Source organism: Triturus cristatus, chromosome 3_1 (assembly GCF_964204655.1).
Source record: "Triturus cristatus chromosome 3_1, aTriCri1.1, whole genome shotgun sequence".
NCBI lineage: Eukaryota > Metazoa > Chordata > Amphibia > Caudata > Salamandridae > Triturus > Triturus cristatus.
The window spans coordinates 1174713437-1174737252 of NC_140583.1; the positions used below are offsets into that span (position 1 = coordinate 1174713437).

The following is a 23816-nucleotide window of genomic DNA, read 5'->3' on the forward strand; positions in this document are numbered from 1 at the left end:
AGGTGAAAATTGGGCCAAAAGGGTGGCCCCATTGATTTTTAATATCTATGTCGCAGAGTTTATCTGTTATTAGTTTAAAGTCAAAACACAAAACTTTTAACATAAATGCAAATTTGTGTGGTGCTTAAAAGAGGAGGGATGATATCCCTTAAACCCAAGAGGGTATACAATTGACATAAACCTCTAAGCAAATGCAATAATGTACAATAACAGTAATATGAGTCATCTAGACGTCTGTATATTCTCCAGTTCTTTCTTTTATTGGTTCAGAATTCTCTGCCAGCCAACATGTTTCGTCAGTGAGTAATTCACCCCTAGACTTATTAAATCTTAGAAAATTATTAGCGTATTGTGTTTTGGGTGCTGAATTCACTTATTCTTCCCCTAGCTTGAAATTAACGTATATGTAGGCAGCTCGACACACACAAATTATTGACTATAATATGAGTAACTCTATAGCTGAGAAAAAAATGGATGAGGAGCTATTTAAAAATCTCTAAATGGGCAGTAGTATAGGACAAGCAGAAGAGGGTGGAAATTCGAACGAAAAGGAAGGACTTAAAGACAAATTTGTTAATTTGGAAACATGAAAAGAAATTAAATATCCAAGTGGTGGGATGGTGTTACATTGAAAGAATATATTAAACTGAACAGGATACCGAGTGGTCTGAGGTCACGGGTCATACAAATTTACGAGGACCTAGATGAGGATTTGTTAGTATGGGAGACATAACTGACTTTAAGCTGGACAAGACTAATGGAAATACTGATAAAGAATTGTGATAGAAAGGTCTCCAGACTAAAGTCTGAGATACCAACCTTGGAGAATGAAATCAAGAGTTTGAACCTTCCAGCAGCCACCAATAAAAACTGAGATTTTAATTGGGATATCAGAGAGACACCAAAATGACGTTAAACAAAGAAAGGAGAGGAAATTAGAGATGATTTACAAACAGCTTCTCTTGTTATCAATAGCTCCACCTCTTAGCACTACTTCAAGTGGCGATGGGGATGTTGATGTTGGAGAGGGTACATCAAATCAAATTCCCTTTAACACTACATTTTTTACGGGAAGTACAAAGGGTAAGAATGCAGAATCAAAACCCCAGGGCTTGAGATCAAGAGTCAAGAAAACAAGGAGGGGCAAGAGAGGAGGTAGGACAAGGAACCGAACGAAGGGGTAAGCAGACGAGAATGTGGGACAAGAAAAAGTAGATGCTTTGGAACTAGGGGTCTCAATTGTGAATTTATCTGACACACCTTGGAGTCCAGACATGCTCTCTTTACTACAAAAAGTTTTGAGTTTCTGTCCAAGTACAGGGAGTAACCAGTGTAATTAGAAGATTGACCTATTTACATTTATACTCCATTTGAAACTTAAAAAATCTTTTGTCATGAATTCAAAAACGAATAAAGCTGTAAGTGTACAAGAGACAAATCTGTTATCAAATTAGTTATCTATACAGCATATACATGATACAGTAGCCTTGCTTTCATTTACAGATGTGAAGTTGACCATGTCACAACAGCAAGGGTACTGGTGGATTTGAATGTACAAACCAGTGCGAGTGTAGACAGCGGGCTTAAAAACAAATCTTGCTGGACACCACAGTAAGCCAGTGGCAACAATATAGATATTGTCTATAAATTGGTCTGTGGATCCCTTGACAAATGGAATATATACAAACTATGGAGACGGGGCCGGTGTTAGCGCTGGTGGCGCCCAGTGCGACAATGTTAGTTGGTACCCCCACCTCCACCATGGATTCTCTCACTAATACCCTTTAACAGTGACCAAGTCTCCATAACCACTCTTTCTCAGATGTATTGAATTAGTTATATAGCGCCACTCATTCCAGTAAAGGATGTCGGAGCACTTTGCATCACACACACATTACACAGAGACAATCAAACGTGTGTAAATCAGTGTATAGGAAATGTTACATAAGACAAAGGACTAAACGTATAGGAGTCACATGTCATCCATACTGGTAGGTAGTATAGTTTAGGAGTGCTTGGTGCGGAGGAGCACAAACTCAGTCGGAAAAAAAACTGCATAGTTGGGAGTTTTCTTTAATATTAAGAATCGATTTTTAATTAAATTAACCCATTTGCAACATTAATCAATGCTCTAATGTATACTTTGCAGTGTGTATGCAGGTCCATGATGCAAGTTAATAGCTCAATGTTCTATATTAGGACCTTGAGTTATATATTTCAAGTAACAATAGGATGTCTCTTTTAAAAGCAGTAACCTGCTGATCTATTTACATTATATGCACTCTAATCTACATGGTATTCATTCTTTGCAGCAGGCAAATTAACCATCTGCACTACCTTTACATGAGTCAAAATATCAACTATACAACACCCCAATCTCCAGGAAGAACATTAAACACAAGAGGTTACTTCACATTTTTGTGAGGCCTGGCAATTGCTGGAGGAAAGGAACGCACCGCAGGTGCTTTAAAAACACAAACTTGCAAACACAGCGCCCCTGGATGCCAGTACCCGGTGCGGTGGCACTGGTCGCACCGCCCCAGAGCCGTCCCTGTATGGAGACAGACTAAGTGTAATAATAAGTTGAGTGCTTGAGCACACCTAGCACTTAAAACACTACAAAAAGTAACGATCTAATGATCAGATAAAGGAGGCAATATTGTTATAATGAATTGCTGTGAGTATAACCAAGAAATGTACTCCCAACTTAATGTCTCTTGCTATGAAAAATTGGATACTAACCCAATTTTTGAACTAACTAAACAAATCAGTAATAAGATGAAATATTGGTATGATTATTGTCTCTTGAACATAGATGAATACCATTACTTGCGAATGGAACCACCTAGACATCCATACTTGTATATGCTCCCAAAGGTTCATAATGAAGCATCCTTTCCATCAGGGAGGCCTATCGTACCAAGTATCTGTGGGTCAACAGAGAGACACTCTGAATATGTAGATGTACTCTTACACCTGTTTGTGACAAACTTAACTTTACATAATTGTGATACTAAACAGGTTTTAAATGTGTTGAATGATTTACAATGGGAAACAGCAATGTGGATGGTAACTCTTGATGCGGTATCCCTTTGTACCAGCATTACACATAAGGGTATACTGGCATTAAAACACATACTGAATTCAAGACCAGTGGCTCTTTTGGAGCACACACATGTTGATATCTATGACAGAACTGATTCTGGAGAATAATGTAATTTTGTTTGTAGACTCATGGTACAGGCAACTACAGGACACCGCAAGACATCCGAGCAGCTACACATCATTACATGGAACGTTAGAGGACTTAGAGATCCGTGAAAAAAACGTCAAATATTAGCATATTTGGATAGGCATCAGGCTCACATAGCCATGTTACAGGAAACGCACTTTTCACCTCAGCAGGCCAATCACTTCGCATCTAGATGGGCAGCACATAGAATATTTTCCTCCTACTCCTCATACGCTAGGGGGACGGCCATTCTCATAAAAAAACGCATTCCATTTAGTTTAGCGGGTGCAACTTGGGACGAACAGGGACGGTATTGTCTTGCCTGGGGGAGGCTGGGCTCTGAGTCAATCACTTTAGTGTGTTGTTATGGCCCCAATGTTGATGCCCCTGACTTTTATGTATCGCTCTGGAACAAAATTTCGGAGTTAGGCTCCACTCATATCATTTGGGGGGGTGATTTTAATGTAGCATTCAATCCAGAAGTGGATAGATCCCACCCGGCCCCCCACCATTATACTAAGGCGCGCGCAGTTCTCCAACATACTTTAATAACTCACCAGCTTATTGATGCATGGCGGCACATACACCCTCAAAAGCTAGAAGGCACACATTTTGTCGCACATGCAGCTTCATGGGCGCGATTAGATTATTGGTTTCTATCGCGGGGCTTAGGCCTGGCCATCCTTAGAGTGCAGCACCTAGCCCGGACCTACTCTGATCATGCCCCAGTTAAGCTTACTTTATCCTCGTTGGATTATGGTACACCTCGCAGTAACTGGAGATTGCACGCCCCTATTTTGTCAGATGCGGTCTTCCAGACAGAGCTGGGGGCGGAAATCCGTGAATTTTTTCAGCTAAATAAGGATTCAGTGGACTGTGTGGAGATCATTTAGGAAGCTTTTAAAGTTACACTTAGGGGACTCTGTATGTCGAAGGGCTCAGGGGTACTTAAAGATATCACAAACACATTACGTAGGTTGGAGGCAGAACTTAAGGCATTAGAGGTGCAGGAAGGCATGGCCGCTGGATCTAAAGGGGATATTCAGACTAAATTCAGAGAGACACTAACAGACTACATGAGTACAGCGCAGCGCGAGTCACAATTCAGAGGCAAATATTGGATCGCCCGTCGGTATGGGGAGGGAGAGCGGCCGGGGAAGGCATTGGCAGATACTATTCGGAAACCTCGATTTTCCAATTATGTGCTGGAACTGGCTGGACCGAAGGATATAATTTACCGGGACACTGCAAATATCCTTAATGCCTTTACGGATCACTATGTGCAGCTTTACACTACAAACAGGAAAGGCGGGCTAGACCTTGAGAGTTATCTGGATGAAGTAGCATTGGGGTGGCTGGGTGATGCGCAAAGGGAGTTTTTATGTGCCCCCTTCGAGTTAGATGAAGTGAGGGAAGCCATTATGCAGATGCAATCTGGGAAAGCAGCGGGTATCGATGGCATACCTATTGAGTATAAGATGTATATTGACCTAATGGCCCCTATACTACGTGAGGTATATGAGGACTCATTGGAGTGTGGTCAACTCTCCCCCCCCCCCCCCCACCCCCCCCGTCCATGAGGGAGGCACTTATCACCTCCCTTCTAAAACCAGGGAAATCACCTTTGTATTGTGATTCCCACAGACCGTTGTCCCTATTGAACTGCGATGCTAAAATATTGGCTAAGCTCATAGCAAATCGTCTTAGTCTCCTAATGGAAAAACTTGTCCTCCCGGATCAATCGGGGTTTGTACCAGGAAGGGCTACCTCACATAATTTAAGAACTTTATTTACGATTCTCAATAATGTTTCTTCTGAGTTACCATTAGCTGCGATTTTTTTTTTTTTTTTTTTAGAAGCCACCAAGGCAGTAGAGTGGGATTATCTTTTTGGAGTGTTGCTGCGCATGGGCTTTCCCCCCCCTCTTTTTATCTTGGATTTGGCTTTTATATCATCTACCCACGGCTTAGTCCTTATCAATGGACGCATCTCTCCGGCCTTTTCGATCACTAGAGGCACACGAGAAGGGTGTCCCTTATCCCCATTACTCTTTGCGTTAGCGATAGAACCCTTAGCAGCCAAATTGAGACCGCATCATAATGATAAGGCCCTCCGTTGTAACATGCGCCAGATCCTTATATCGCTGTATGCTGACAATATCACCTTGTACGTACGGGACCCACAACAAAATTTGAACCCGATTCTTAGGGAGTTTATTGTTTTTGGGGAGCTATCCGGAATTCAGATAAATTGGGGGAAATCTTGTGTTTTTCCCTTAACTGCGTCTGTGTCTCGCTTTCCTCTGGATTACCCGCTCGAGTGGTGTGAAGATGATCTGCGTTATGTAGGCATTCGCGTCACCAGGGATAGAGTAGAGCTGTTGCGTATTAATTACGGCACAGCACTAAACCGCATTAAAGATTGTTACGTGGTGGATTACTCTACCCCTCTCCATGGCGGGGCGAGCATCCTTGATTAAGATGGTAATACTTCCCCAACTGCTATATCTTTTTTTGAATATTCCGTACCACCCAGGAAGATATTTTTTTAAATCACTCCGCTCCGAAATGATACGGCTGCTATGAGGAGGCAAGCAGCCGCGACTCCAATGGAGTATTCTTACCAGGCCACATGCACAAGGGGGATTTGATATCCCTGACTTTGAACTGTATTATATAAGTGCGCCGGCTCATTACGCCTACTATTGGGTGCACCAGCCACGATATATGCCGCAATTGGCGGCGGAACACTGGTTAGCGGACCCTATAGCTATTGATGGTGTATTGTGTGAGGCTACGGATTCCAGGGAAATAAACCCCACCACAGTCGCATGTACCGTTACAGCGTGGTGTCGTATTGTGTATGTTGAACAGTCCCCTACTCTACTCCCGCTCACGTATCACCCCAATATTCCTCTCCTTCAAGAGACAGCATTCCGCAAGCTCAAGGAGAAGACTCGCATTATCACTTGGGGAGATCTTTAACACAACGGTCAGTTTCGCACTTCTGAGCACTTTTTTCGGGGCATTCGCCAAACTCCGCTAGATGCCTTTCTATACATACGGCTCCGGAAGGGCATTCGCTCGATAACCCCGGAATTTCCGACTGAACCCCCAGCCCTCGCTCCGCTACAACTGTTACTGAAGACTACTAAACCACGACATCTTGTCTCCACGATATACCATACAGTACATACATAGAAGGTTGCGCCGGCTACCCGGTCACGCTCATGCTGGGACTCGGAACTAGGTTTTATGTTATCGGGCGCGCAATGGGACTACTGCTGTTCGCAAACTGAGCGAATCTCTGCCAGCAGCAGACTGCGTATCACACATTACAAGTTCCTTCATCGACTAAGTGAGGGTCTTCTGAACGAGTGGGAGAATAACCTGGGAAATGCATCACAAGTGATGATGCAAATTTTAATTCGCCATGCCAGGGAGAAGGGTGAAAAGTTACAAGGAGAAATAGAGGCTCTTGAGAAAGAAATTAATGAATTGGAACAAAAAGATTTGATTGAAAAGAATTTTGCTGTACTAAAGAAGGTAATGGAAGAACACCAAATGTATCTAAAAGATAAAAAATTGAAAAAGATCAAAAGGGATGACAGAGATTATCGCGACGGACGTGTTTACACGTTCGCGAAAAAGTTTGATAACATTCAGGGAGGAGAAGAGAGAAAGAGAACTAGAGAAGATAGGGAAGAGAGTGAGGAAGTTTGCTCGGTGAGCAGTGTCTCCTCATCATCAGCAGGCAGTGCAGCCTCTAATGTATCACATGAGATCCCTTTAGAGTAGGGAGCTTCTTCATTTCAGAAGGAGCTCGCAAAACTCGAATCAGCAGTCGAATACAAGAGAAAAAAGACCAACCATAACAAGGAGGGGTGGTAGGAGGTCCAAAGGCAGGTACAGGGACAGGTCGAGGACTAACCAAGAAACCGAAACCCTAAATACAAATGATAATTTACCTACTAACATACTGGCACGAAATGATGTTGATAACGTTTGTGACTTGAAGGTTGTCTATTTGACCAATAAAATCTTTGACAAAGATGAATTGACAGTCTTGAGTAAAGGTCTGAGTTTCTGTCCAACCCAGGGGGGTGATCTTACTAATGTACACATTGATCAGTATAAGTTTACAAGAGCTTTAAAACTGAAAGATTACTTCTCACAGCAAACACCTAGAACTATAAATCCCCCAGTTTGTTCTAAAATCTCTACACATACGGTGGCTGATATTCGAAATGTACAGTTGTTGCTCAACTTAGATGATGATGAGGACCACAATATGACCACTCTACTTGATCGTTTTAACATCGAACAAAATTGTAATATGGATAGCGGGCTTAAGCCAAGATCCAAATTTACTCCCGCTTTCAATTACCATCCAAACATAGATGTTTTCTATGATAAAGTGAGTAAAGAATTATATGATTTGGAAACATCTAACAGACCTGTGACATGTACTAACCACAACATTACCGCCAACGAACGAAAAGCACTTGATAGACTTAAACTGGATAATACAATTGTAATCAAAGAGGCTGATAAGGGCGGTAATGTTGTGGTTATGAACCATGGTGACTATATGTCGGAAATTGCTAGGCAATTAGGTGATACATGCTGTTATCAGCGAGTCCCAACGAATCCCATTAAGAACTTGACTTTGATGATTAATATAAAACTCAGTGAATGGAAGGACATTGGCTTATTGTCTGAAGACGAGTTCAGATACTTAAAAATTGACAAACCAAGATATCCCTGCATTTATATCTTACCCAAGATACATAAGGGCGGGGCCTTTCCTCCAGGCCGCCCTATTATCTCAGGGATTGATTCACCAACAGAAAAACTGTCTGAGGTTGTGGATTCCAGACTTCAAAAATATGTCCTAGATCTTCCCTCATACATTAGGGATAGTAAGGATATCTTGACCAAATTTACCAGCTTTCAGTGGTCAGACGAACTATACTTCGTCACAATGGACGTGGAAAGCTTATACACATGCACTCACAAAAAATTTGGGATTCTGACAGTACGATCTTTCCTGGATAGAGAACTTGCTGACCAATACGAATCTAATGAGATGATATTGGAGATGATAGATATCATTCTGAGCAATAATTTCTTTTTACATGACACCATATGGTACCACCAGATACTCGGGACTGCCATGGATTCAAAATTTGCTCCCTCTTACGTCTGCCTCTTCATGGGGTGGTTCGAGAGGGAGTACGCTTGGCATAGACGTGCCTCCCCGTGGACTGAATACATCGTGTTCTGGGGGAGGTATATCGACGACATTATCATCCTATGGTCAGGACCCTTGGAATCACTTGACGAATACCACACGTATCTGAATGCTAACCCTTTTAATGTGAAGCTTACCATGACATATAACAAAGAAAAAATCAATTTTCTTGATATTGAATTCTACATCAAAGATGGTATCATACAAAGCTCCCTGTATAGAAAAGAAACAGCTTGTAACGCAATTTTACATGCGGATAGTGCGCATTCACGTACAGTAATCAACAACATAACGTTCGGAGAGATGACGCGTATAAGGAGAAATTGTAGTGAGGACGACATATACCTTGAGAAAGTCTTGGAATCAAAGAAAAGATTCCTGAAACGAGGGTATGATAGGCGACTCCTGGATAAAGCTGTTAACAGAGCACAACAGCTTAAAAGGGAAGATGCACTCCGTGATAAACCCTTATCGACGAGAGACACAACAGTCAGGTTTATTACTCAGTACAATGACAACAGTGGCAGGGTTTATAAGATTCTTAAGAAAAATTGGAGGCTCCTCAAAGACACTCCAGGTATTGGCGAGCATCTGCCAATCAGACCTGCTATCACTTATCGCAAGGGACGATCCTTGCGGGACATCTTATGTTCTAGTTATGTGACCAATACACAAACAACATGGCTACCTCCCAAACCGAGAGGCTTCTTCACTTGCGGCTTCTGCAATGTATGTCCGCAAGGTAAAAACAGAATGACCACTTTTACTCACAATACACCAAAAACCTACACAATTGCACATTTTATCAATTGTAACACAACACACGTGGTTTATGTACAGGGGTGTAGTTGTAACGTCATCTACGTAGGAAGCACTGTACGTCCTCTAAAGGTCAGAATACAAGAACACCGCAGGGCAATACTTAACGGTGACATTCGTTATCCCGTAAGTGAACACTGCAAAAAAACTCATCCAGATGACACGTCCCTTTGGTTTTATGGGATTGACCATGTGCCCATCAATGCCAGGGGGCGGTGATCGTGAGTTACAGGTCAGACAGAAGGAAGCAAGATGGATTTGCCGTTTGAAAGCAGTACAAATGGGGCATAAAACCGATAGGAAGCTTAATTATTTCCTTGGATAGTTAACATGATGATGAATATATGAAGCAAATCATGGCATGAAAAACCTATATATTTTTCGTACTTACTGCCTCATACCAGGGAGTGGTATACACTGTGCATAATGATCTCTTGACCAAAAAGATCTGTATGTTGATAACTTTTTTCAACCCTTTCCCTGCGTTAATTATTCCTTTCGGTCTCTTCCTTGTCTCTCTCTTTTGTTCTCTCTTCCCCTTTTTGTTTATCATAATTTTTTCTATTGCTTACGTAATATGGGTTCGATATACCTTTAGCAAAAGTGGAAACACTGTGGCATAAGTACAACGTAATCTTTCTGGTAGACGGCACTGACATTTGGCTTTGGATATTCGACAAGACGGGACCACGATGGTGGGACGGTAATCCCTTGTAATTTTAGTTCAGATTTGAACTTGTGCCACTAACCTTTTCTGTGTCAATTAACTATGAATCTTTTGATTGATACACCTAGTCTTGGAGACCTTCGTGGGATACTCTGACGGGCTGCAGGCATTTTAATATGGCCATTAAATTGAGACAACGTTCTAAAGGAATTGCTTGGTTATTCCGCCTATACCCATATATTCATTTGTTTTGATATGGGCTGCAGGCATTCTAATATGGCCGCTAAATTGAGACAACGTTCCGAAGGGATTGCAATCCCTTTCCTTGCCGTTCACTCCAATACATACAATATCTTTGCGATTGCACAATGGTATAGTACTCCTTGTACATAAATCAGCTAATAACTATGGGATCTTAAATCAACGACCTGTACAATATATTGGCACAGCAATATTGTGCTAATTAGGTATCTCGATATTGAAAGTGGGTATTCCAATATGGCCGACATCCTGTAACATTTTCTTCTAGGGATTGCCCCACTTCCGTCTCCGTTTTCGTTGGCCACGTACACGGCATTTCCGTGGCCACGTGACTGTTTAGCGCGCTGCATAAATGCTGAAAGTATTCGTGCCATGGTCGTTTGATCCTTATTTTTGAAAACAGCGATTGTACCGGCTGGATGACACGCGTCTGAATATAGGTAAGCGACGTCTGGCGAATTTCGATGCGGCCGCCGATTACTAATGTATGGCTTGATAACGGGATTATATATTTTTACTTTTCTTTCTATGTTACGCGTTCCCGCATGATGTAAGAATATGTCTCTGTAATTTCTTCTATCTGAGCATGTGTGAGCGTGAGTGGTTGTTCCTTTTTTACTCAATATTGCGATACAATTTTAGCTGATGTAAGAATATGCCTGTTTGTAAAAAAAAATTTGCGAGATGCTGGCGATTATTGATGTCGATGGTTATTTACATTTACCTATACGGTGTGTACCGCAATTTGGCCGGCCCTCTGGGATATTACTTCCCGGTGACTACATGTTGTTCAGCTATCCATGCCAATGCACATGGTATTGTTGAGGCACATGATGGCTTAGCGCGTTTGTGAGATGCTGGCGATTATTGATGTCGTTGGTTATTTACATTTACCTATAGATAATAATGACTACATTGGTTGAGCGATATGCTCTGATATTTAGAATTTTAGACAATAGCTGATACCTATCGTTTTGCGAGCAGCGTTCGGGATGCTTACAACGTTGCCCTTTTCTTCATTAACAGATATCTATTGGGGACTGTTCCCATACGCTCGGGGCTACCAAATCACCGAAGTGTACATACATTGGATGTTTGTTCTGTACTTATTAAGGTGAGATCTAGTGCTAAAATCCGTCCTTTTTTCTTTAGACAATGTGAACTGCTGGGTTTGATGACACTTTCCTGATAGAAATGATTTTGGGATGGTCTACTTTAGGCAATTAGATTCTTTCTTTGCCTTTTGTCTACAGGTCTTGATTTTGGGCTCGATCTGTACCCCAGAATCTTTGAATATAAGGAGTTTCATAATATGACCTGTGGGGTTTTCCTGCGATCACTACTTGAAATTGTATAGGTGAGCTCCCCCCCCCCCCTTCCCCTCCCTTTTTTTTTACTTTAATTTTTGGGTTTTAGAGGATATGCATGAATATTATGCACAGCGGTGCTTCGTTAATTACTTCCAAGACTAACATAAATGAATCTTTATACTGGTTGGTCCTGGAAGATTTTTAATAGGATAAGACTATTGCTTTTACTGGTTTATACTCTCAACTTTTCCTTTCTTTCCTTTTTCTAAAAACCTGTGGCTTATCTTATCTTTTTTGGCTCTTATTTCTCATTTGGTGGTCGTTTTTGGTGCTCTTTCTATTTTCTGCCTTATGGACGAATTTAGAGCTTTGGAATTCATGTGTTATTTCTATTGAATTTGAAATGATGATTACTTATTTTTCGTTTTCCTTGTCCTCTTGTCTCTTCTCTTTTTATCATGTTTTTTTATCACGTTTGTTTATATCTTTCTTATGGAAATACCTTTCCCACCTTGAGATATATATTTTTTGCTGTGGCTCTATGCTACAATTTTAATATATAAAGCAACATATCTGTGTTTGTTGTTATATGTGTTATATTGTACATATATCCTGATTGCAACAAAACTTTGTCTTGGTTGTCATATATTTAGTCAATATTGTGTGTTTTTTGTATTGATTTTGGGCTATGTGTTATTGTTCTTATTGATGACTTTGTCTGACCATTTGTGGACTTTTTCTTTTTATGTATTTGTCTTTTCTATTTTATTTTGTAATATGTATTGTGATATATAATTGTATCTTTTTTGTGTGTATTTATGTATGTTTTTATAACTATTACAGCCCTGATGAAGTTCCCAAGGCACTAGGGAACGAAACGCATTGGCTGTGTGCCTGTGTTTTACCTAGCATCTTCAAATAAAAAGAAGAAAAAATTGTCTGAAATACAAGTGTTGGGTGTTTATGACTATTGACAGAGTGCACCTTCCCTTTTTAGGTCTCGCTGAGACAGCGAAAGCTGTCTCTTTGAGACATTATGTAAGTGGGATTTTGAAAGTGCTTCCCCTGGCATAGAGCTACAGTGCACGAGGCGTGCACGTGCGCAAAGCAGCCATATGGCTTTACGTCGCTCTCCCTCGTAGCCCCTCTCCGTCCCCTTCCCTGCTGCTATTTCACACCAGTTTATCACAACTCGTGCTTCTCTCCCCCACCCCCCTACCATCGCATCTCGCGCGTCCAATGCTTGTTTTAGATTGCTGTTTTTTGTGTATTTTAGGGCAACACATTTGCCAACATTCATTCACAGGATGTCCAAGGGATGCCGTGGCTCGAACATGGATCATGGATCCTCATCGCTGAAGTCTGCAGCTCTAGCTGCTGAGCCACGCCCTCTCCCTCTGGGGATCTCTCCTAGGGGCGCTCTTTCTTTGCATCAAGCCACACATTAGCAGCAGCTCGCTCTCCGCTTTTTGTTTCATTCCTCAGTGCTTTCCAAAAGCACCAGTTACCTTAAACAATTACAGATTCATATTTTTGTAGACCCGAGGAGATTATTCAGCAGCTCAGGACATTATTTAAATGTCTTTAACAGAGCTGGGGATTAATCTCCCCGTGTCTACAAATACTATGACTATGTCACTGTGTAATGTTACTGGTGCTCATGGAAAGCGCTAGGAAAGTGAAACAAACAGCCTGCAGAGCGAGTGAAGGCTTTGCTGTCACTGGATAAATACATCAAGTAATGAGGAATTATTTCAGCTGCACTGAGGAAGGCAGCTGCCTCCTGTGTCCGCAGAGCGTTCTGCGGGAATGGGTTATTAAATCGGCTTTGCGCTGAATATTTTCCTATAATTGTTTTCGTTGTGTGTGTGCTGGATTGAAAAATCAATGTTAAAGGGGCGGGGTGTTTCGACAGACCGGCAGATTGAGGTCTTCTTCAATTGCTGCTGCTTGAGGTTAGAGCATGGGTTTGCTGTCAGAAGTCACTGGAAAGCTTGGTCTCGGTCTTGAGCTTTCCGTTGCTCCGCCACATCTACTTCATAAACTGCACAGGATGTTCCACACTTACTTAAGAGGGTTCTTGTAAACTGGTGCCTGACAGCACACACTTGCAGCAGTGATAAAGCACCTTGTTTACAGAGTAGCTTTAAGAAGTGATAGCTCACAATGCCCCACTTTGAGGGCTGGTCCAATGTTTCTCACTTGGCACCTCTTGTAAACACCCTCTCTCATTGCTTTGATGTTGATTGTCACATGCCATCACCTAATAAAAACGACCCCTAATGTCTTAAATTCTCCCCCTCTGTTTGATGTTACATGCCTCAACACCGCTTATAAACGGACCCTGGAAATCAGCCCTGCCCCAAAGCACGCTTCTGCATAAGAACTACCTTTAATTTATGGAGCAAATGACATTTCGCGGCATTCTTGTTTAGCACTGTGTCTTATCGCTTTTTCCCGTCTATCTTCCCTTCATCGGCTTCTAACCCACCCCCTTCACTCTTCCTCTCTCTCCCTCCCACGCTCTCCTCCCCTTTTAAAAACCGGATAAAACGCTACAGTTTACTTTGTCTGGCATATATTTTCTTTCATTATCATTTATTTCTTAGTATCCCTTCCAGTGCTTAACTGCGAACTCGTTCATAAACGCACATTTCGTATCTGTGCGGAGGGTATCGCCCAAAAAAGGATACATTCAATCCACCCTGTGCAGCATAATTATTGAAACCAACAAACGGACCATTAAGCACTTGCCCAACACCCTCTAAACACATTACCAGTGTCTAAGCTTACAAACATTATGCATTCCTGCTCTGCAGGATGCATGGCAGGAGACTCGCCTTGCTTAAAATACTTTGTGAAAACATAACAACTGGTGTGAGTAGCTATTACAGTACTGCACAAGTAAAGCAATTGGCACAAGCTTCTCAACCATTACATGTGCTGACACCACACTATAAAAACATTTCTAAAAACAGTTGGCATGTTGTCCCACTATGGGGAGAGTTTGGGGAGGGGTGCGAGAGGTGGGAGGGTTTTCACATCAGTACAAGCTAGGGACCAACTGAGGGGGTCACTGCAAGGCTAAGAAAATGTCGTCATATTTAAAGTTGGAACCAGCAGCTTTACTAAGAGGTTTACCTTGAGCATAAGGGGTAGAAGCAGCATTGAAACTATAAATCACCTGAAAATGAGGAACCCACTGAGCTTCTGTGATGTCAGCGCTTATTATGGTCAAAACGCAATCACTTACCCTAATTGAATTTATCATCTGCTAGAAGATATTTGTATGGCGCCTCTGTGAAGCCTACAATAAACGATCCCAGTTCTAATGCTTAAGTTCTATTTTGGCCATTTTAAGGGCAAGGTTATAATGTGCTCAACCAGATTTAATCTAATCCATGTTTCTAGCTTTTTTAAATGGTGCCTCCCACAAACGCCTACTGGCAAGGGAACATAAGGTATCGAGCTGTTGCTATTCAATGCTTTGGCCATGGCTTAAGTAAAGCATTTCTAATACAGTGACTTGAGTCGGGAAAATAATCCGTGATTTGCATAGAGCTCGTGTTTCCGATAAACAAGTACAAGCATTTGCAATGCAATAGGTCTCGCATTAACGTGAGTTTAAGTTATTGGCATAGTAAATAACAATGCCTTTTATTTATTTTTTTAAAACGGAAACAAAAATAAAAGGCATTGTCATTGGCAATGTCAATAGCTCAAACTCGCGTAAATGCGAGACCTATTGCATTGCAGATGCTAGTTTCTTATGAATCGACTATATTATACTTCAGCTAAAATGCATAGGTATAGGCTCCGAGATTCTGACAGGTGTGACAGGTGTCGTGCCCCTGGTGCTGATTTTCTTCATCTAGCTTGGGAGTGCCCGGAAGTGCATGAATACTGGCGCCATGTCTTTGAAGCCTTAGAATTAATGACAGCAATCCATGTAGAGCGCTCACCATTGCTAGCCCTGCTAGGTTTTGTCAAACTGCTGCTGGCCTCACACCGCAAGTACATTGCTTTCACACTGCTGATGGCCAAAAGGCGGGTGGCTTGTCGTTGGGGCAGGGGGAGGGCACCTAAATTTAAGGAATGGATAAATGATTTCCCCCTCCTTACGCCAACCTCTTTATGGGAGGGTTTGACGAGGGGCACATCTGGGGCCAGAGTGGTGCTCAGTGGAATGAACACATTATTTGGGGCGCTAAATTGACGACTGCTTTATGATATGGACGGGTAGTGAGATACAGTTGAAGCAATTTGTAGCGTATTTGAATCATAATGATGTCAATATAAAGTTACATCAAAGTACAGCAAGAAAAAGATTGAATTCCTGGATGTGGAGTTATATATCAAGGGGAATAAGATGTATAGCAAGCTCTCCCGTAAACCCTTGCATGCCTCCAGTTTACACCCTAGCTGACAAATCAATGCTATACCCTTTGGAGAGATGATGTGGGCCAGACGGAATTGCTTGGAGGAGCACAAATTCCAAAAGTGCATACAAGATATGGAGACAAGATTTCCCCCCCAAAAAAAGAGGTTTCTGCGTACAGGTGATAAGATCTGCAAGAAACAGGATGGCAGGAATAGACAGGAAATATACATTGGATACAAGTGTCAATATGAGAAACAATTTGAAGCAGTTTCATCATATTGTGTATTATAGTGGACTAGCCTGTAGATACCGTAAATGGGTTTGATTATATGCTCAGGGACCCCAGAGTAGGTAATAGGGAATTGTGTCTAAGAATAAGTGAAGCCATGGGGATCATGAGGTTACGGACTGTATAATATGGATTAAATGTGGACCAATAACTACATTATTTCCTGTGAGATTGAATTACTGTATATGTAACATCTATGTTTTGTAACTATCAGGAATGTAGAAGGGGTTGGATACAACCCCTAAATAAGGGGAGTTGTATGAGCCTGGGCTGTACAGAATATGAATATATAAAACACCTGCATAAGCTATGGGATTTAAATATGGTTAAATAACCATAGAAAAGTTACATAGAAAAGTTATGTACATATACAAGTTATTTTTGTATATATATTGTGACTGATGTACAGTCTCTCTTCACTATAATCACGAATCCCACCATGTTGAGCAATATTGTACGTTTGTAGAAAATTGAGGATGATATGTAGATTAACAACTGTACTATTTATGGGCGGTTATCACCGCTGAGTACGACTTGTACCATGTGAACCATATATAAACCGTGAAAACCAAAGTATTAGTTTAGATGGACCATTTAGAGTAACCTATGTACGACTGCCTCTCCTCCTAGAATGGAGATAAACCTTTGTCATAGCACACATAATGGTAGTTATATATCTTGAATACATGCAATTAGGCTGGTTTGTATTGTTGTTTTTGAGCATTGGAGTAAGCTTGAGTGATTCATCATATAACTATTTTTGTTTTCATGAGCTAACGGGATAGACAAATTCAATCACAGTAATTGTAACCCCCGCAAAATTTTCTGTACACGTTTTGAAGATAGTGACATGAATATCACTCTACTTTATCGATTAGCGTTTGACGGGATGGGCTAATTAATGTACATCTTTATTTAGCATTTGCAGAGATGGGCAATGAAACTGACAGTAATTGGGATCTCCCTGTTAAGACTACGTACACGTGATTACGATATGGATAATAGTATCACTTTATTTAAATTGGGGTATTACCTGGTTTAGATATGAAGAGGTTTAATATTTGATTTATTGTGACAGTTATGAGGCAAGGGGCTTAGTTATGATGCTGTACTGAGAGTCTGTCCTGAAGACAGTATATACAAAAAGTAACGAGGCAGGGGGCTGACCTATGATGCCATACTGAGAGTCCGTACTTCGGAAATTTCATACAATTGGGAATTCGCCAGTGTATCAGTTATTAAAGTAATTAATCAATGCATATGCTTTTGTGGCACCTGAAGAGGCAAAGACAAACACAGGATATTCGCTTACTTCAATACAGGATACAAAGATATCCAGGTAAGGTGATGAATCGTTTGCGTTGACTTGGGACATTTATATGGTATATACTTGAAATTTATATTTGATGAATTCTGGTGAGTCTGTATGACTGATATGCAGGCAAGGAGCAATATGAATAAGATTAGCTTCATTAAATAATTTATGTAACATAATGACATAGTGAGTGAACTAGAAAGTTGAAAATAGTCCATCCTTTATTGGGTCGGACGTGCGCGAGTATGGAAAAGAATTAAAAGTGAGATAAGATGGCGCACGGACAGAATGCTGAACAGGGTGCACTCGCCGCAGTAGACGTTTTATGCATATTGGCCATATAACGGCATAAGAATAATGAGGTGATACTTTGGGGTGTGTGGTGATGTTCCCCCACCCCCACTAGCTAATGCTAGCAGAAGTGGACTGATGTGTCAGAAGATGCTGTAATAATTGAGCATGATTATGGGCTTGTTGTTTTGTACTGCAGGCTAACACTTATACAAAAGTATACAAGAGTTTTAGACAAGCACTGATTACTGACTTGATTTTTCACAGATTTGACACACTCAAAACAGTTACCTTTTAAATTTGGTATCAGGTTATGGATACTTACGTATAGGTAGCTTAGGGCTTCCCACGGGTATCGAGACACTGGGTATGCCTGCAGTGACTCACAGCTTCACGTTTCATCATAGGTGTACAACTTACACTTACTCGATTTAAATTAACTGTGTTTTAATTTCTGGATATAGTGGCAATCAACGCAAGTAATGATTAAGGAGTTCTGTGGAAATGACTGTTTCTTTTAATATGAAATGTTGATCATGCAGAGTGAGGCTTTTATGATTGTAGGAGGCTGGCTTAAATATATGGTGCTCACTTGTGTAAGTATCCCCAAAAGAACAGGTGTCTGATCCAGTCAGGCAAAAATGTGGGGAGGAATATATATACCACCAAGCCTGTATATACCCCACATAGCAATCAATCTATGTCCACTTGTTTAACACAACATCCACATGACTCCTGTGTGTTTGAGAATTAATCTCATGTTTATTTTATGCAGTTGTTTTTATCAAAAACATTTCATTTTTTCTTGGTCTTTACGTCTGCAATACATATACTTATCACCATGCAAAATATATAATCCAATTAACAACAAATCATACTACATAAGCAAATAAACATTAACAAAAAATGTAAAAACATTTAAAAGACAATTTTTTAAACATCCAGAATCCTATGTATCTCGTCCACTTATATCCAAATTGTTTTCACTTCTCAACACCTAATGTAGTCCCCCTCTGGGGATGAAGCTACGTCTTTGTGAGTCCCTTTCTCTTTCAGCCTAACCAATCATTTCTTTTTTTCGGTTACTATTGACACTGTTCAATCTCCATGGATGTTTGTTTTATATAGAGAGGAGGATCTCCTCATTCTTCCCCAGAATATTTGCCAATGTGTTTAGACCTCTATAGTGAACAGGGATGCATTATAGCGAGGTCTTCTTCGGGGCATAACAAGCTTTCTGGACAACAAAATAAAAATTGTCAAACTTAGAAAAAATCTTTTTGGGATCAGAACATGTTTTGACATGCATTGGTGACAGGCCTGCTAATTTGTTTGGTGCAATGCCTTATGTGTGATCATACTGGGTCCCATATATTTGATAAAATACAATACAAAGGTTATTTAATTTCACCCCCATATCACGTGTGTTGTCCTGCATCAGTGAACAAGATAGGAGTTCTCTGTTTTTTCATAGTGCAGTATATATAATATCATGCTTTTAGTGTTGGTGTTACATGCATAATCTCCAACACGATAAGTGTAAGTGCTGGCCTTAGTGATACCTTTGTGTCCTCTCCCTTTTTAACTTCATGCTCAATTTAGTTAAATAAAACAAATTACTGTCACAGCCGAATTTTTAACTGAATTGCTCACCGCAAATCGTCTAGCAAATCGCACTACTAGTGCGGGTTGTTTTTTCCTTTAGTCTCCTAATGCACATAATGAAATTTAACTAGACGTTAGACCTTGGTTTACGAGAAATAGCTTTCGTTCAGTGCTTAATGAACAACATCTTATCTACTGACTTACTTTCTACATGTTGGTCTATATTGCAGGCGATAGTTCCACAATGCGATTATGAACCGTGGGTCCAGCTGGTGTTGCACTCCACCGGTTCCTCGTGGCCGTGATAAGCGTTTGCAAATCAATCATCAAGTGATCAAAGGAAATGGCAGTTTATTATTTCTTGTTCCTTCGCATTGCCGCTTGGGCAATGTAGTTGTTAATGATTTGTGGATTGGTCACTAACGCAATTACCCAATATTTATCATAATGACCAAAGAAATGTATTTGTGTTTAATTATTTTAAAAAACGGAGAGAGTAATTTTTATAAAATTGTTTGGAAAAAAGGCCAACAAGATGTACCATATACATGATTACCAAAATTGCACTTGCAAAAAGATCTAAATCTCAAAAGGGGTCATATTAGGGACAATAAAACAAAGCACAGGTTGGAAAATACCTAATGTCGGTACTCTTACATAGAAAAAATTCTTGTGTTTGTGGTTACTACAGTCCCAAACCACAGTTATTACTGCTGTTTTTATACAATGAAGTAATGTCAGAAATAATGTTTTTGGACAATGAGAAACCAGTAAATTATTTTAAACAGACAAACCTATAGTCTCTCATATGTGTTATTGTTCTACTGGTGCTTTAGAACATATTTTAAATTTGATAGTTCGTTCAGACCAGTCTCAGCAGTTCTTAACTTTAATATTAAGGGTGCCGCATCAACTGTGAATCATCACCGTATTTTGGAACTATTTGTCTTAAAGAAGTCCACTCCAGGTCTTCCTTATTATGCTTCATTTCAACAAAATGTTGGACCAATGGTGCTGATATGGTACGGGTTCAGAAATAAGGGGAAGTAGAGGTAAAAGTTAGGTTCATCCTCCACAAATATATTTAGCAAAACAAGACTATCCTGAACAAGTCAGATAGACAGGAACCTAACTGGGAAAAACAGAAGGTGTAGGAAACAATTTGATCCTTAAAGACACCTTTATCTGAAAGGGAAGTATTATCTCTTTCTATAGTCCCCTCACTCACCAGGGTTTCCCCACGGTGACATGCTTCATCATAGGGGTCCTCCCAGTCCTCTACGGACTGAGGCGTGCTGCGACTTGCGGTGTTACGTAGGAGCACTGAAAATTTTGTGGACTATGTGTGGTGTGAGTGAAGTAGTGGTGGAGTGGGAAAATTAAAATAATCAGCTAGTGGGCTACGAAATAAACTTTATTGGTGCTCTAAGCTGAAAAAATTAAAAACGGGGTAATATGACAAGGGACCCTAACTATGATGGGAAGGTGTGCCTAGCATATTAAGAAGTCAACTAGTTTCGAGCTCCCCAGCTCTTCGTCAGGACTACACTGGGACCAGCCCAGTGTCGAGAAACTTACCACTCCTAGTCAACCTTAATAGGGTGAAATAAGTGTGATGCCACAATAGTAAGGCATGCGTTTTAAAATATATACATACGTTATGTACGTTGGTACACTGATCTGTAAATTACAAAATCATAGTTAATGGCTGGAATAAATATATACATACATATACGTATAGTGTAATACGTAGTAGTCGATAAATATGTGAACACACTACACACAGGTGAATGCACACTTCATTGGTTGGTGTGCCGCTAAGTGAAAAACAAAAGGGATGCAATTATTCACTCCATGCCGGCGTGGTGTTGGAAAAGTTGTGCTGGAATTGAATTGATTATTAGGTCTGACTAAACACACACAATAACATACAACAGAAAACATTTAACCTACTTAGGAAAAAGCAACACTGTGCCTCATGGTCACTGGAGGGGGTGCGGAGATCTCGTACATCTAATGGACGAAGGGAATCAAGATCGTTAAGGAAAAGCGGCGTGTTCCGTCTTGACGGATCGCCCAACGTGTTGTGGGAAAAAGAAAGGTTTCCACGCTTCATTCGGCAGGTTAGAAAGGCAGCACTTACTTGTACGTGGAACCCCACATGCTTCTGACACCTAATGAAAGCCAAACCTCAGGACCGCATACTGCCGTGTCCTCGTAGCCGCAATGTTTTTATGTGTGCTGGCGGGCGTGTCTCAAAGCTAAAGGTAGAAATGGAAAAAGGGCAGGTTCCAAATGCCGGTGTGCATGTGGAGCCGCCATTTTGGAAAGGGGTGAAACTGAACGTCATGATACTATTAAGTATCAAAATACGTTTCTGCACGGACTTAATGGTCCAGCCGGTGGTTCTTTAGAACGCTAAAAATAATAATAATTAAAAAAATAGGTTATGAGGGCTGCACAATGATAAGGCTCATATTAAAAGGAAAAAACGGACTATGATAAGAAGACAGGTGGGACCCATTTCGACCTGGGTCAGTGGGAAGGGCTAAGATGGAAGCCGCCATTTTGGGAAGGGAAGCCAACAGGATAAGTGGTCATGAGGAATTTATTCCAAACGAGTGATAGAGATAATTCGCTATTGGGCATTAAAGGTAGTGGCCACCAATGAGACACAGTTAGAGGGAATGGAAGGAGGAATTCTGGCTAATGGGATAACGTAGATATTATCATCATGAATACCAACATACGAGGTTATTTATCAAGTGCATCTTGATGGAAATAGAAAACTAAATCAGCAAATGTTTCAGTGATTGTTGTTTTAAGTGAACTGGCCCCAGGGTATGTCATCATTGAGACCCCTGTTGTCCGAACGTAGCTTGAACACCCAACGTTGTTCCTTCTCATATAGCTGTTTCTCTATGTTGGGATGATTCTTGATGTGTTCTAGGACAACCCAGTTGAAGTCATTAGGAGTATGGCGTTTTTCCAGGAAATGTGTGGTCATCTTTGTGTTATCTCGCTTGCATCTGAAACTACTACGATGCTCGATCATTCGGGTGTTTACTTTCCTGGTGGTCATGCCTACGTAGTGCAGATTGCAAACGCAGGTTATTAGGTAAACAACACCTGTGGTGTTACAGTTAGTGAACGACCGAAGGTTCCAGGTTATCCCATTGTTGCATTCCACTGTCTTAGTAACCTTGGTCAGATGGCACACACTGCAGTTACTGCATGGAAAATGGCCCTCTGGTAGGGGTTGGAGCAGGCGTTGGGGACCTGCGGTTTTTGTTACCATTGGTCGTGTATGGACAAGATGATCCCTTAAGTTGCGTGCTTTGCGATGGCTGAACATGGGTGCCTGTAGGTCTAGGCCCCCGCTGTTCAGGGTGCGCCAGTGTTTCTTGATTATTTTGCTAACCAAGTTGGAAGCAATATTGTATGTAGTAATACAAATTTGTCTTCTTGGCTCATCCTGTATGGCTATGGTTTTAGGCTCTAAAAGAGCCTCCCTATTGTTATTCAGAGCTCTTTTCCTGGATCTGGATACGAGTTGTTGTGGGTAATTCCGCTGTATCAATTTTTCTGATAGTTCCTTTGCCTGAATGTTGTAGTCTTGTGTTGTTGTACAATTCCTTCTGAGGCGCAGAAATTGGCCAAAAGGGAGGTTGTCCTTGAGGCTGCGAGGATGGAAGCTGTCATATACCAGCAGGCAGTTCCTTGCTGTAGGTTTGAAATGTGTGGTACTGTGGAGACGTCCGTTTTGTGCTGATATATTGAGGTCTAAAAAGACCATGGTGGATCGGCTCATTGAGGAGGTGAATTTCAGGAACGGGTCTTGTTGGTTGAGCCAAACAAGAAACTCTTCCGCTTCCTGTTCATTGCCATCCCAAATCAACAGTACATCGTCTATGTACCTTTTCCATAGTTTAATATGTTCAATGTGAGGATTGTGTTGGTGGAGAATACTCTGCTTTTCCAAATGGTGCACATACAACCCTGCCACACTCGGCGCAAATGTGCTTCCCATGCTGGTACCGTGGGTTTGCTTGTATAGGACATCATTAAATTGGAAAAAATTCTCAGTCAAAGCCAAACGGCAACATTCAAGGACCACATGTCTGGGTGTATGATAACCCCAATCATTTTGATAGAGGACCTCTTCAAGGATATCTAAGGTTTCCTTATGAGGGAGACTCGTGTACAGACTCTCAACATCTAAACTGATCAAAATGTTAGTTGTGGGGTTGAATTCGAGATCCTGGATTAAACACAGGACTGCTTTGGTGTCCTGTAGATAGGTTTCAGTGGCCTGAACCAAGGGTCTTAAGAAGGCATCAGCAAATTTAGACAAGGGTTCTAAAATCGAACCGATCCCTGATACTATGGGTCT

At 41.1% G+C, this 23816-nt stretch overlaps 1 protein-coding gene across 2 annotated transcripts in view; it reads left to right on the plus strand.

The window, feature by feature from the left end:
- The window catches only part of LOC146861727 (myb/SANT-like DNA-binding domain-containing protein 2), a 739320-nt gene that overhangs the window by 253228 nt on the left and 462276 nt on the right, over nucleotides 1–23816 (plus strand). Inside the window, exon 4 of one of the 2 annotated variants that reach the window (XM_085646104.1) lies at nucleotides 11259–11346. The exons of the other annotated variant lie outside the window; for it this stretch is intronic. Within the exon in view, the coding sequence (XP_085502230.1) occupies nucleotides 11259–11346 (88 nt within the window). The remainder of the gene's footprint in view (nucleotides 1–11258; nucleotides 11347–23816) is intronic. 2 annotated transcript variants of the gene reach the window in all.